Raw genomic sequence first — 15713 nt, 5'->3', positions numbered from 1 at the left:
ACAATGAGAAAAGGAAACTAAGAATTAGTTCTCATATTTTAGATTTACATTTCACTTTTTGGTAGGTTTTCAAAATCTGTGTATCTGCCCTAATTTTTCTTTTGCTATTTGCTCAAGAGTCAATGGAAGTAGGTGACTTTTCTTATTTTAGAGGCGGCAAGACCTGATCCTACAAAGAATACTGCCAGCCTGACGGCATGTGGATGGTGCTTGGGTTTGGAAATGGTTTGAGTGTGTCCCCCAAGGATTCATACAAAAGGAGGTTTGGTCCTCATTGCTGTGATGTTGAAGTGCTGGGACCTTCAAGAGATGGAATGTAGTAGGAGATTCCTAAGTCAGAAGGGGAGCTAGTTCTTATGGCACTCCAAGTTACTTCTTTTTCTCCTCCTCCTCCTCCTTCTTATAGTTTTTTTTTTTTTTTTAGTTGTTGATAGACCTTTATTTTATTTTTTTATATATGGTACTAAGAATTGAACCCTGTGCCTCACACATGCTAGACAAATGCTCTACCACTGAGCTACAACCCCAGCCCTCTGAGTTACTTATTGAGAGATGGTTGTTATAAATGAACAAGTATAGTCCTGTACCAGCCTCTTTGGCTCTCTCTGTGGCCATGTGTTCTCCCATCTCACAACATACCCCCACCATTGTGATACCACCCACCATGAGGTCACCAGAATTGAGCTGATGCTGGTACCAAGCCCTTGAACCTGCAGAATTATGAGCTACATAAACCTCTTTTCTTTATAAAGTTACCAAGCCTCAGGTATTTCATTATAGTAATAGCCAACTGACTAATACACATGATTTGAGGAAACTCGGATCTCCCCAGATGTTCCTTGTTGCATACCCTACAGTCTTAGCATTCCTTCCAAGGCTCATATTCCTTTAGTTTAACAAAACTTTAGAATGCCAGGGATTTAGAATATATTTGTTACCTACATGCCAGTATGAATTCCTTTGCAAATTACTTTCCTCCCAGGTGATTAGCTGAGAAGAAGATTTTAACTTTGACTTTTTTTTTTTTTTTTTTGAAGTGGGATCTTCCTTTGTTGCCCAGGTTGGTTTCAAACTCATTGACTCAAATGATCCTCCTGCCTCAGTCTCCCTTTAACTTTAACTCTATTAGTGGTTGGGGAAAAATAAATACAGAGAAAGAAACTTGCTTTAGGGTCCAGGCCACATTCCAAGGAGGGCAGGCCTGGGTGTGGTGATATCTGGACAGCCTGAGGCACTGAGCACCTCAGATGGACCAAGACTCAGAGGAGAAATAAGTAGGAGAGTCTAAAGATAAATTTTGCCTGCTTTACAGCTGTGTCAGGGAGAGGCCCCGGAACTGAGTGAGGATGAATAATCCAGAGATGTGACCCTTTCAGGTCTATTTTTAGTCTACTCTGCTTTTAGGCACCACCCCTCCCCGTCCCCTCACTGGGGATTAAATCCAGAAGTGCTTCAATGCTGAGCCACATCCCTGATCTCTTTTATTTTTTATTTTGAGACAGGGTCTTGCTAAGTTGTTGATGCATCCTCCTGCCTCAGCCTCCCAGGTTGCTTGGCATTACAGGTGTGTGTCACCATGCCCAGCATGACATTGCTTTTAGGTGTTGTATGTCTTTTAAGGGAAAAATTTTAAAAAATGCTGAAAAATCTCTAGCTAAAGGATCTTCTTTTTGTGACAGTTGCCTCTACCTCTATTTCATGCACATATACAATTCTTTCCGTTTCCTTATGTATCTGATTTGAGTTGATTGTACTTATTTAAATAGCATATATTGGGCTGGGGCTGTAGCTCCATGCAGAGCACTTGCCTAGCATGTGTGAGGCACTGTGTTTGGTCCCTAGCACCACAAAATAAATAAATAAAATAAAGACATGCTGTCCATCTTGTCTTCATTAATGACAAAAAATTTTTAAAATAGCATATATTCAATAGATTAATTCATTGATGTTGGGATAAGTATGCTCTGGTGAATTCAGGATATTTTAATAATCCCATCTGTATCTTTCAAGAATTGGGATATCTTTTAAATTACTAAAGGATGATGTTTGTTTTGTTTTATTCTGAAAGCTTCTGTTTCTGACCATAGTCATATATACTAATTGTAGAAAAAAAGTAGTTTTAAAATTTGGTTGTCCCTAAAGCCCCTTTTGCTCATGAAGGGATAGATGTTCCTGGATCACACTCAAAACTTACTTGTCATTAATGCCTCACTAATCATCCACTTGACCAGGGGGATTTAACCATTGCTGGATGTTAGTCTCATAAGAAGCTTTGGCCACTGAAGCTATAAACCCTTCCTTTGTTCCCTTGGAAGGATTTCCTCTTTTCTGATAGAGCTAAGCACGTCTCCCTTTGTGGTCTTTGCTCTGTTGCAAGACTATACTTGTGACGCTAGAGTACACGATATCAGAAATCGTTCTTGCCCATGCTTTTCTCTTTAACAGATCACAGGACTGTTTTTAAGACGCTAAAGAGAGAAGCTATCTCATGTTATCTTGGGCAAGCTGGGGTTTCCATTTTCTATTATCTTTCATTCAGCATCTACTTGTGTTTTTTATGTTGTTCAACATTCAGAGCCTCAAGGTTTGATTAATATCAGCTGCCTTCAGGTAGACCGTGTGGCCTTCCCATTAAGACGATGCTTGAAAAAAAAATTAAATACTAAGCAAAAACATATTTTAACCTTAGTATTGGATGCCTTGCCAGATTAGCTCATGTTTCCTTTATTTACATTTTAGGGATCATTTTCCCTGCTTGGAATTATTATTGTTATTTGAGGTAATCTCTAACCAAAATAATCCAGTAGCTAATAAGTTTTTGGGTAGGAAAGAAAGCACCTTCAATTTTGGAAAAGATATGTCTAATAATACTTTTTCTTTTAAAGACTCCATTAAATGAGATACCACACTTGAGGGTTGGCTAACTCGAATTATTAAACAAATGATAAGGGCACTTTTCTCTTGAAGATTTTAGAATTTGTTCTTTGTCTTATACTTTTATTTCTTTCGCCATGGTACTGGGAATTGAACTCAGGACCTAATACATACTAGGCAAGTTCTCTACCACTGAGCTATATCCCAGCCATGTCTTGTTCATTTTTATTGTTTGACTATAATATGCTCTGGTGAAGTTCTTTACTGGTCTTATAAGCCTCCTGTTCATTGCTATCCATATCTTTTCCAAGATTGGGGAATCTTTCTGCTCTTATATTATTGACTAGGTTTACTGTACCTAACTTTGTTTTCCTTGTCTTCAGGTATTATTTTATTTTTCTGAATGAAAATTTTAAAAAATTAGATTCTTGAATATCTTAATCTAATTAAAAATCTCAGCATACTAGACATTCACTCCGTGGTTTGTTATCTCAATCATTGTTCACAGGACTGAGCAGTTGTAGGAATAAGCAAGTGCAGACACAAAGCCCGTTTTTATCTCCACCATTGTGAAAGGGACTGTACATCATGGGACAGAACCCTGTTCTCTTCTGGGCCACTTAAACAGAGCCCAGGGAGAGTGACCTCCTGGGGTGTCCATGTTGGATGCCTTCAGGTATTCTTAAAATGCAGAGATTTGTTTGTTTAATGTTGTCCCATAGGGTTTTTTTTTTTTTTTTTTTTTTTGGTGGGGTTTTTTGGTACTGGGGATTGAACCCAGAGGGGCCAAACCACTGAGCCACATCCCCAGTTCTTTTTTATATTTCATTTAGGGACAGGGTCTCACTGAGACGCTTAGGGCCTAGCTAAATTTTTGAGGCTGGCTTTAAACTTGTGATCCTCCTGCCTCAGCCTCTTGGCCCTCTGGGATTACAGCTATGTACTACTATGCCCAGCCCATAGGTCTTGAATACTCTCTTCTTCCTCCCTCTTCTCTTCCTTTCTTCCTTCTTCCTTCCCTTCTCCCCGTAACTCACTCTCTCTCTCTCTCTCTCTCTCTCTCTCTTATATTTCAGATATCCTTTCTTCTATTTGATCTAGTCTTGTGGCTTCTAACGGAATTTTAAAATTTGACTATTGAGCTCTTCTTTTCCAAGATTGCTGTTTCTTTTTAGACTCTCCCTTTGCTGAACTTCTCTTTCAGATCCTGCATTGCCTTAATTTTATATAACTATTATCTGTATTCCCTTGGCTCTCACTGAGATTTTTATAATCATACTTTTAAATTCTTTATCAGGCATTTTGTTCATTATGGGTTTCTTTGGAATCTGTTAGAGAATTGTTAAGTTTTTCTGAAGGTATCATATTACCTTTTTTCCCCCAATATTTTATTCCCTGTTGAGATTGGCCAGATACCTCTACCACTTTTATGGGGTGACCTTCTTAGTAAGTAGCTTTCTCCTGATATATGTGTTGGGTATTAGCTGGGAACCACAGTGTCATCTCCCTATAGCTTCTTGGCTATGATGAATGCCTTTTGGCATAGTGTATGACATAGTGGAGTTGGACAAACCCAGTCTCTGGCCCACGAAAAGGTGAGGACATAGCAGTTCAGGCAGGTGTGGTGTAGGTAGTAGTGTGTGGGGTACTCACTGTGTGGGGACTTTTCCTACAATGGGACTGGTGGCCCATATCATGAGAAGGGTGTTTCATGGGCACTGTTGATGCTAGCTCTGCTGTTAGCAAGGGCCTGTGGCAGTGGTGAGGGGCCTGAAGCACTTGGCTTTGGACCATATGCAGGGAGTGGTGGTGGAGGGAACCACAGCCCCCCTGTGTGGCCCACACCCAGTCCTGACGGCAGTGCATTTTCAGACCACGTGCAGGGTGGGTGTGGTGGGAGCCACCTAGATGGAGCGGCAGTAGAAACCCTGGTGGCATTACTACTGGGAATGAGACCAAGACTAGAGCCAGTCAAGGTTCCTTTTAGGACCTCTTTTGGCTGCGTGTGCCCAGTGGTAGGGTTGCAACTCCCTTGACCCACACTCCTTTAGCTAAGTGTCTGCTGAGAGTGAGCGGAAGCTGGGTACAGTGGGGTAAAGTTGATCTGGCACCCTCTTGCTGAGCATAACTGGGGTCGGGGGGATGGGTGGAGCCACAGAGCTGCGCAAGGCTCCCTCAGCATGCCCTATGGATGAGGCAGCAGAGAGAACTATGGTTCCCTCCTTGCCCTGTCAGTGACAGGCACCCGAACCAGGTGCAGTGGTGGGAACCACATGGGCACCTGCCTTCAGTCCTGGAACTTGCACAAGTTCCCAGGCAGCTGGCCATACCCTTATTCTCAGAGGGAAAACACCCAGTTTCCTGGTTTTCAAGGGTAGCACCCTCTATTCCCTTCCATGTGGCAACCCTCATTCCCAACAATGTCGGGTACCTAGCGGGCTTAGGTCACAGTCATTCTGCTGAGCCAAGTTGGGTTCACAAGGCAGTTACCCCTTAAACTAGTGCAGTGGAGTGTCAGAGATGGGAATATGAGGGGTTTCTGACCCTTACAGAAGCCCAAACTCAGACAATAGCTCACTTCTTAAGATACCTCCTGGGCACAGCACCCTGGGTGTTCCCTGGGAGATAATGTCAGATCCTTTTCCAAAACAAAGCTACTCTGCAGATTTCATGACACTTAGATAAGTGGGCTGCCAGCCCGTGAGGATTGTGAAACTTGGAGTAGCTAGGACTCCAGATCTGCACTGAAGCAGTTTGCTGGGACTCTGTTACCCTTACGCCTATGGAGGGGAGATTCCCGTACCCAGCTGTAGAATCAAGGTTGACAGGAGGTGCATGGATTTTTCTTTCTTTTACTATGCTCTTGTTCAAAATCTCTGAATCTTACAAGGTTTCAGTTTCTCTCTTGCTGATTTCTAGTGTTCTCTCATGTTCACTCACCTGGAAATGTGACTATAAACTTGCTTCTTCAGTGCTTTGTGGAGGAGGAAATGGGTGTTGGGTGCCTCTAATCAACTATCTTGAATCTCAAAAAAATCATTAAAAAAATCTTCTTAATTGGTTTTGGAAAATTCTTTTGTTTAATTCGAAGGTGACTGTCTTTGATATTTGGAGAATAAGCACGTTAGGGTCATGTAAAAGGTTTGGGTGAGAAGCAGTTAGGGGTTTGCAGTGGATTCAAGTTTAACTTGAGAATTTAACAACTTTGTCTCCATGAGACTGTCTTCTTCACACTCCTAACATGAAACACATAAAAGGATCTCACAGGCAGTCCTGAACATTTTTTCTTGTTTGTTTGTTTTTCAAATTTGAACTTCTTTGTTTTTTCTTTTGAGAGCACCTGACTCTGGGTTGTTTTGATTGGTCTAATATTTAAATTGGCTGTGTTTCCTAACTTCAAAACAGCTAGTAGTAGGGGAGGAGGCTAAGATTTTTGGATCTAAAAATAGCAGGAAAAAAGAAAAAAGAAAGGAAAAAAAATCCACAGCTGGCTAATTAAAAAAAAAAAAAAAAACAAAAAAAAAAACCCAAGCACACAGCCATATCCAATCTCAGGTCTAGAATATAGTTCCCACCGTATGTTTCAAAAACTCCTTTTACACCCTGCCACACACTGCCAAAGGTGAATCCTTTCTTCTGCTGCTGGATTCTTTCTTTCCTTCATTCAAGGAGTTTGTTCTGAGCCCTTCTTTATGTCAGACACTGGCCTTGTAAGAATGAGCATGCCCTCCTAGCTCCCAGGCTGACAGTCCCTAGTGAATTGTGTGTACCTTGTAGGGACATTCTGGAGGGGCTCAGGGAGGGACTCTCCATGATGTCATGAGTGCAGGTGTCTCTGGTCACTTTTTAATTGCTTTAATAGTGCTGGTTATTGGTGTCTTTTTTTTTTTTTTTAAGAGAACCAGCATAGAATTTTCCAGAAAGACCTGGCTTTGAAGACTTATTTATGGCAATCATCTTTCCAGGTCCCTTCACAGAAGTTTCTCAGAGCACCACAACATGTCTTGTTTGGGAAGAGCAGAGTCAGGCCCATCTGCTCGGGGCCTGAGGTCTCTGGCATGTCGCAGAGAGGTTCCCACGCTGGCTGCCGCGCTCTTGCTGGAGGTCTGTGATTTCTTCCCTTCCCCTTTGTCCTCCCCTGAGGACGGGCTCATGTGCTCATGACTGTTTCTGGGCCATCATTCTCCTCATTATACATGTGGGGAGCATCTTTTAAAATGGAAGCTGGCCTTCCCCTGGCTCTTCTCCATGAGTTCTTGTTTTGGGAAGCTCCAGGGGGCTGCGCTCCTTTAGCTTGTACTTGGGTTTGTAAAATCATTTCTGTTGGTTTCTCATCTTTGTTCCTCCACTGCTTTTTAGAAACGGAAGTCTTTAAACTAATTTATGTGAAAGCTGATGCTTCTCACGTACATATTATTTTCTGTTTCTTCGGGTTGATTTTGAGTGTTTTGTCTCCCTCACGTTCAGTTTTTCCCACCTGCGCTTGGGAAATAGTTGGCTAAATTTAGCTTCATTTGCATAACTCTGAGCATGTACTATACTACTCCACATGATTTTTCTGAGTATTTTAACCAGTTTCTTTTCTTTTTAAAATCTCAGAGAGATCATCTCAAATATTTGAGGCTCTGCCCTTTCCTGTGTCTGGGTTTGCATTTTTGTCATTTGGCCAGGACCTTGCTCCCTCCCCTCCTGCCTGCATGCCCTGGGCTTCTCTCTGCTTCCTCCCAACTCCTGCTGGTGCCGCCTTGATCGGGCAGTTTTCCTGTGTCTCTAGCCCTAGCATTCTCTCTGCCTTGTGACCACTTATCACCTCCATCGGCAACTCGATGTTAGTCATAAGCCATCATGTGACATGCATCAACCTTCTTGGGAACTGTCTTCCAAGAAGTCTTTTCATCTCTGGGCCTTACGTCACTTATATGATATTCTCTTCCTTCTGAGTACTCAACAGAATTAGATTCATTAAAAAGATCATAGGTGGGCTGGGGCTGCGTCTCAGCAGTAGAACGCTCACCTCGCTCGCGTGAGACCCTGGGTTTGGTCCAACTACAACCAAAAACATAAATATTAAAAAAAAAGATCATAGGTCCCTTGCTTTCTACTTCTCTACCTTTAGCTTTAGTTACCTACTTGGGGCTTTTCCTTTACAAGAAGAGTTTCTTACCTTTCTGAAAAAAAAGAGTTCACCACACAGCTTTACATGCCTGACCAGTGTCTAGGCAGGCTGAGGGATGTATCCAAATGTCAAATCTCTTGGAACAGGATGAACTGCCTGGCCTCTATGACTTGTGACCTTTTAAGCATAGCACCCAATTTACTAGGTACCAAACAATTAGTTATTATAAACCCCTTACCTCTTAAAAAACAGTTGCCTAATAGATTGCAAAAGACTATGTCCCAGGCTTTGATGGAATACATTTTTTTTTTAGTTCAGTTTCTCAGAGTATAAAAAAAGAGAAGGGTTTATAATCAAATCTTTTTGTAAAAAAAAATTATTTATTTATTTTTTAGGTGTAGATGGACACAACACAATGCCTTTATTTTTATGTGGTGCTGAGGATCAAACCTGGGTCCCGCCCGGGCTAGGCGAGCGGTCTACCGCTGAGCCACAATCCCAGCCCCTATAATCAAATCTTATAGGTTTATAAGTAATTTTGTTTCCAATTCATTTAGCTGGGTATAGTGGTGCATGCCTGTAATCCCAGTGGCTTGGGAGGCTGAGGAGGATTTCAAGTTCAAAGCCAGTCTCAGCAATTTAGGGAGGCAGGCATTAAGCAATTCAGAGAGATCCTGTCTCAAAATAAAAAAATGAAAAGGGCTAGGGATGGATGTGGCTCAGTGGTTAAGTGCTGCTGGGTTCAATCCCTGGTATCAAGAAAACCAAACAAAACAACAAACATAATTTGGCCTCAGGCAGTTCTTGGGACTAGGGGGAACAACTGTCAAATTCATGTTGTTTTGCCTAAACAAAAACCAACCAAACAAAAAGCTCTAGAATTTTTACATTCTACAGATTTGTTTTAACCAGTGAAGATTAAAGAAAACATCTGTCCAGTTCCCTCTTTAAAGATCTTCATAGGAAGAATTTGGAGCATGTGGAAGAGGTCAGGTTCACAGTATTGGCCTGTGGCTATAGTAGCAAAGTCTGGACAGAACATTGCAAGTAGCTTGGTTTTGGTTCTACCTTTCCTATCCTGTTGGCTTCAAGTTTGTAAAGCACTTTCAAATCATGAAAATTGTAAGGTATTTTCTTAAGAATCAACATCATTTTTAGAATCCCCATTTCATAAAGTTAGGATTTATAGAAGGCTGGATCTCAAGTAGAGGGACCCCTATGATAATCAATCCAGCCTTCAGAAAAAGGCATTAAGTAAATTCTTTGGCTTTTCAGCGACAGCTTGGGCACTTTCATAAGATTTTTGTTCATGTTTTCACAATTGTTTATAAGTAACAGGGCTGTGATTTGTATGCTGAGCAGAACTTTGACCTTAGAGTTTGTTTTCTAATAGAGCTAATGGATCTATTCTTGTCCAGTCCCTCTTCTGACATTGAGAGGTTAATGGTTCGGCCTATCAATATGAAACAAAGTCAACTGGACCACAAGGAGACCGAACCCCTGACCCTGGGCTCATTAGCTCAATTCTTAAATCAGGCCAGCAAGCCAGCCAACCAGTTCATGATTTACTGGGCAGCAGGCACCAGACTCATGTGCTAATCTCATCCAGGCCCAGGAAAGCACATTTAATGAGCAAAAGGGCTGCTGTCAAGCACAAGCCTTGCTTCTATTAGCTATAGTGATTTTTACTGTCCCTGTTTCACAGTGGAGTTCAGAATCACCAACAGTTCATCTTTTTTTTTTTAACATTTTAAAAATATTTTTTAGTTTTAGTTGGACACAACACCTTTATTTTATTTTAACTATTGTCTAGACTAGTTATCAATGGACCTTTATTTTATTTATTTATATATGGTGCTGAGAATCAAACCCAGTGCCTCACACGTGCTAGGCAAGTGCTCTACCACTGAGCCCCAATCCCAGCCTCCAATAGTTCATGTTTTAATAGTTTTACTCTACAAAGAAAAATATTTACTACTTTAATTTTTTTAATGTTTAGAAATCCAGCATATTGTAAAACTTTAATCATACTATTTGTCTCCTGTTTTGGGTTTAACATTCATTATGTTGAGATTTAGCCATATTGTTTTGTGTAGTGGAATTAATTCATTGCTATTTGATTCCTTTTTTCTTTTTCTTTTTTTTGGAACAACACCTTTATTTCATTTGTTTATTTTTGTATGTGGTGCTGAGGATCGAACCCAGGATCTCGCACGTGCGAGGGGAGTGCTCTACCACTGAGCCATAACCCCAGCCCCAATTCCTTTTTTCTTTTTCAGCAGCACTGGGCTTTCTGCATGCTAAACAACTACTCCACCATTGAGTTACATCACCAGTTCTTATAATTTTATTTTAGGACAGGCTCTTGCTAAACTGCTGAGGCCAACCTCAAACTTCAGATCCTTCTGTCTCAGCCTCCCAAGCAGCTGGATTTACAGACATGTGCCACTGCACCTGGTTTACTTTGATTCCATTTTTGGACCCGAATATAACTCATCATTCTACTGTTACAGACATTTGTTTCCAGGTTCTTTGTCTTGTAAGTAGTGTGCTCTGCATACTCTTGTGCTTATGTCCTGCTGCACACAGGTAGGAACTTCTCCGGGGTATGTACATGTCTAATTGTGAAATTGTAAACTTCATCTGTGATTTTACTCAATGATGTCAAAATGTTCCAGCTATACTCCCACCAACAATAAGTATTCCAATGACTCCACCAGACTAAATATTTACTAATATGGTAGGTGTGAAACTATATTTTAATTATATTTAAAATTTGTAGGGCTGGGAATGTAGCTCAGTGGTAGAGTTTGTGTTTAACAGCCACAAGGCCCTGGGTTCAATCCCTGGCAGCACAGAAAATAATATTTCCTAATTTTCAGAATATTAGTAAAGTTGAACAGTATTTTGTAAATTTACAGACCATTTCAAGTCTTCTCTTTGTGAAAATACCTAGGTTTATCCATTCTTATTCGATCTCTGTGTATATGTGTTTAAAGTCTGGGTATTAATCCTCTGTCAGTTAGCTTCTCCCAATTTTGATTTGCCTTTCAAACTTTAAAATACATACCATTATATTTTTCACTGTAATGTAATTGGTTTGTGCTTGTTGTATCTTAACACACAAAATCTTTGCCCAATGTTATGTAAGTAACTCTGTAAGCTCTGTCATGCTTTAAAAGTTTTGTAATTTTGCTGTTCACAGTGAAGTCTTTAATCCATTTGGAATTGAACTGCTACATACCTATATGAATAGGCAATGGTCTGGATCCTTTTATTTCATACATATAACACACAGCACCTTCATTGGGAAACCCTTCTGTTGTGTGCGGGCCTATAACACTGGCTTGTCTAGTTTGCATTGTCTCTGGAGTCTCTTAGACTCTGGTTAATGTTTATCTCTCTAGCACGATTCCTGGCCCTGTGCTTTCCTATTTTCTGAATGTTCTAAGAGCTAACTGAATTTGTAGTGAGGTGAGAAAGATAGAAACAAGGTTGATTAGTAAGCCTGAGAGTTAACGCATCCTTTGAATTTCACTTGGTCATAAAGTTCACAAAATTTAGAGATGAGAATTTTATGCTTGTGTTTTCTTTACTGTGCAGTATCTACAAGCTATATTAATACAGACATGATTTAAAATCTGTTTGGTTGTGCTGTTTTTAATCAAAAATTTAATTAACATTGAACCTGGACCACTTCCCTGAACAGTAAATGGATAATGCCTGGCTGGTGAAGCCACACGAGACTATAATTAGATCTCATGAAATAATGGTCTCAAATTATTTTAAGTGCTTGTAATTTTTAGCTGTCTGCAGGACCATGCACAGCCATCAAAGGGGAAACGCAACTGGGAATGTGTGTGCTGGAAACCATTTACTAAGGGTACAGGGAATTTTAATGTACACATTCAGCCTGGGAAACTTTGTCTTGTTTATTAAATAAAGCAGAGAAAACAAGAGTGGAATCAACATAGTGGGAAATAAGGTCACCAGATAAGGCTTTTGGGCTGCACTGTTTCCTGTTCTGGGTAGCCCTGCAATCCACTGAGAACTGCATTCCCCTCACCCAGATTGTAATTTCCCATTTCCTGTCACTTGTCTCTGCCTCCTCCCCCCAGTCTAGAGCTATCAAGCCAAGGCAGTTCAAACAGATAAAGACACAGTTAATTTGTTGAAGAGCACAGAGCTCTCCAGTAAACAGCTTCTTCCTGTATATGACTAGGTAGAGAGGACTGAGACGTATCAACAGAATAAAAATGAGATCAATTTGTCCTTGTACCCTACTAGACTATACTTATACAACAGGTCAACTCGTCCTTGATTTTCTTCTGCAAGTATATGGCGTCACAGAGAAGGGATACCTACAGTAGCCACAAGTGTTTTGGAGGTGATGACCTTTTTCCATCAGTGGTTACAATTACAGAATAAAACAGCATAAATGGTAGCTGCTCAGGGGGAGGCATTCAGTTTTGGTGATGATCGTGTTTCAGAAAGGTCCTTTCTCTTTACCTTTTCTAAATTATCAAAGTGGTGAAGGCATTACCATGTTTTAAGTGGTCAGTAAAAACAGCTGCAACCCTTGTCAGGCTTAATGAGAAGGGGCAGAAATTGTTATGAAACACATAGGATAAGGATGTATTCCAGAGGATAAGAAGAAGCTGAATAAAAAAATACCCTCACGTTTTACTGAGAAGTTATTATATTCAAGGTAGCTACAGTACTGAGGACTTTTAAAAACTTTTTGACCCTATGTGTTATTTTTCCAGATAAATTAAGGGTAAGGAACCCAGGCTGGTAATCATCACAAATTGCTAATAAAGAACACAGGAAAGAACAAATACAGTCTGAAAAAAGCAGTCTACCCAATCTTTGTTTTGTGACCTACGTAAGAATGCAGAGTCAAGAAATCCAACTGAATTCTCTTTTACAGTAAAAGTTCACATCTCCAGTTCCCTGACTTTTGAAGTTCAAGGTTGTACTGAGTTGAGATTACTGATTAACTACATCAGGGGCTTTCAGGTCTCTAACCTGCTGATTTAAGAGAAACAGGGTTGGAAGGGAGCTTGGTTGGCATCCTGTCCCCAGTACCTTCATGTCCACATGAACTTGACTCACAAAGAGCAGAAACTTCAAGCCAGGTCTCTGGAGGCCTCAGCAGTGTCCCCCCACCCCAACCCTCTCCGTTTCTTGTTATTTCTGTAGAGAGGCCACTGCCCACAGGATTCCTCAGGACAAATCCTCAGGAGAAATTAATGGCTACTCATTAATTATGGCCGGCAGTTGGAAAAGAGAATTTTTGGCCCTAAGCAAACTTGAAAGTAAGGAAGAATCTTGAGCTCTAAAGTTTTAAAAATGCTAGACAGACATTTGGACAGGTGAAGACTTGAATGTCCAGGAAGCGCAGCCAGCAGGCACAGCACAAAGAACTGACTTGGATGATACTGACAGCAATGACAAGAGAAGGATGCAAGGCTGCATAAAGGAAAAATCAACAGGTATTAGCCTGATTAGAAACAAGGGGTAATGGAGAAAGTCCAGGATTGAAATTTCAGGGAGTAAATTATTCACAACTTTTTTTTTTTTTTTTAAAGACCAAGAATTATTTTGCTGTTCAAAGCAAATTCTGCTTGAGCAAACTTCTGTTTGTAACTACATTTCTAACAATTTAGATATTCTACATTAATTTTTCAGTATTAGGAAAAATGGGGGATTTTCAATGTAAGTGCAAGACTTTACCTTAGGATAAAGCATCTATATCTGGTGACACTTTTGGAACACTAGTCAGTTTCTCACAACATAAGATGTAGGCAAAGCTTTTCCAAAGGCAAAGGTTCACCTCTACAAAGTTAATGTTATATAAACATTAAAAGAAAAGTACTACAAAAAGAAATATTAAATAAAAGGTTTTGCTTTTATTTAAAATAAGATGCATTTATACAGTCTTTAAACCATGGATTATTGGACAATACTGGTAATCCACCCCTCCCTGGCACCCTTTTGGGCTATGTGACCTAGGAATTTTCTGACTAGCACCAATGCAGATTGTAACAGCGCAACAGACTAGAACGTTGCCTAGTCCAGGCATAAGAGTTAAGGACATTGTGGCAAATCATGACCATAAATGAACTCATTCTTAATTTAGCAGATATTAAAACTGCATATTAATTATCTTTTAAAAGCATTTAACTAATGCAAGGATGCTACATTTAAGCCATTTCTAGTTGTGAAGTTTTTTTAAAAAAACTGTACAATTTTATAAAATTTGTGTTTGTACATTAGTTACACAAAATTTATACTTCATAGACCTTTACTTCATATTGTAATGCAAAAGTTGCATATTTTAGGCAGACAGTGAATATGCTGGTGCATACTATAAGAGTAATACAATATGGTGTAAAAATAAAAACACAAGACAATATACATACATGCTTATTCAAGGACAAAAACAAAGCGTAACAGACTAACAGCATTTTCCTTCAAGGTCAAATAATGACATTATTAAATATCAAGCATTTTTTGTATGCCTGATTTTATATTTGGGGAGGGGGACTAAATGGCTACTGGAAGGTTATTTTAAAACATTAAATCAAATTAAAATACATTAAAATACATGCATTAAACATGATAAATAGACTTCATATAGGTTAAGCCCTGCATAACTTTAGAGTAGATGGCTTATTTCTTACAATTTGGCTTGCTTAAATCACTGATGGTTTATTTCTGATTTGCCCACTATTTCAGTTTCAATTCGTAAGGAATGTGTGCCATATTCAATAGTCCATTTATTGTATCATTTTAGCAGATTACTAGTTGTGCTTGTTAGTGCACATATTAACCAGTCTGGTAAGGCAAAAAAGTTTTTCATGATAAAATGATAAATTTCAAGCTTACTTTATCAAGCAGCATATAACAAACAACAGCTTTTAAAGTTAAATATTGTTATGGCCATGGAGTTTCATTATATAGTATTTCTATTCACACCCAACCACTAGTAAGTTTGTAGAACATCTCTTCATCTAAACTCTCATTCTGGTCTTTTGCACGTGTTGAGAGAAATATGTAGCCACCAATAAATTCATGAACCACTTTGCAATCTACTTCAGTACAAATGAAGGACAATCGGACTTCATCTGCAAACTCTACGGTGACCTAAAACAAAGACAGAGAACTATCAGTTCCAGGAAAACTCCATGTGGCTGGGTCCTGTGAAGCTACTGTGCTGTTTAAGGCCTGCCCTAATCATAAAACATGTCAATCCTCAAATAATTACTCTTCTAAAACACTAAAGTAATAATGCCTTTAAGCTGAAAGAATAAGGAAAGTTTGCTACCCTCCCCCACCCCCATCCTTTTAGTTTTCAAGTTCTGAAGAGGAAGACTGAACACAAGGGTTTTAGGTCATTAAGTTCCCAAGTGGTCTCTGGTGATTCAATTCTGTCTCGAAGTCCTGGGAGAAAATCTACTTCCTGTGTTTTATTTAATATTTGCTTTAATATTAACCTTTAGGTATCTTGTTTAAATATTTCAGAAATGAGTTTTATTAAGTGACAGGAACTGATACAACATATCCAATATGAGTCTAAACCAAATGACTTTTTAGTAAATGATTCTGTTTTATTTTATGTTTTTGGTACCAGGGATTGAATTTAGGGCCAATCCAACCACTGAGCAACAACCCCAGCCCTATTTTATATGTTATTTAGACACAGGGTTTAGCACCTCGC

General features: G+C 39.6%; 1 protein-coding gene and 1 non-coding gene across 5 annotated transcripts in view; both read right to left on the bottom strand.

Annotated features, from left to right (window-relative positions):
* Positions 1-3339: 3339 nt before the first annotated feature.
* LOC113198369 (small nucleolar RNA SNORA73 family) lies at positions 3340-3540 on the bottom strand. Its single transcript, XR_003302835.1, has one exon. It is a non-coding gene; the product is annotated as a small nucleolar RNA SNORA73 family (small nucleolar RNA).
* Positions 3541-14296: 10756 nt separating this feature from the next.
* Positions 14297-15713, bottom strand: part of Fermt2 (FERM domain containing kindlin 2) — an 80598-nt gene continuing 79181 nt past the window's right edge. For all 4 annotated transcript variants that reach the window (XM_026411023.2, XM_026411025.2, XM_026411024.2 and 1 more), the window contains one exon: positions 14297-15139. In XM_026411023.2, the coding sequence (XP_026266808.1) occupies positions 14966-15139 (174 nt within the window). In that variant the 3' untranslated portion in view covers positions 14297-14965. The remainder of the gene's footprint in view (positions 15140-15713) is intronic.

Source organism: Urocitellus parryii, chromosome 6, assembly GCF_045843805.1.
Source record: "Urocitellus parryii isolate mUroPar1 chromosome 6, mUroPar1.hap1, whole genome shotgun sequence".
Lineage (NCBI taxonomy): Eukaryota > Metazoa > Chordata > Mammalia > Rodentia > Sciuridae > Urocitellus > Urocitellus parryii.
Note: the sequence above shows the minus strand (reverse complement) of the source record. Positions and strands in the feature narration are given on the sequence as shown.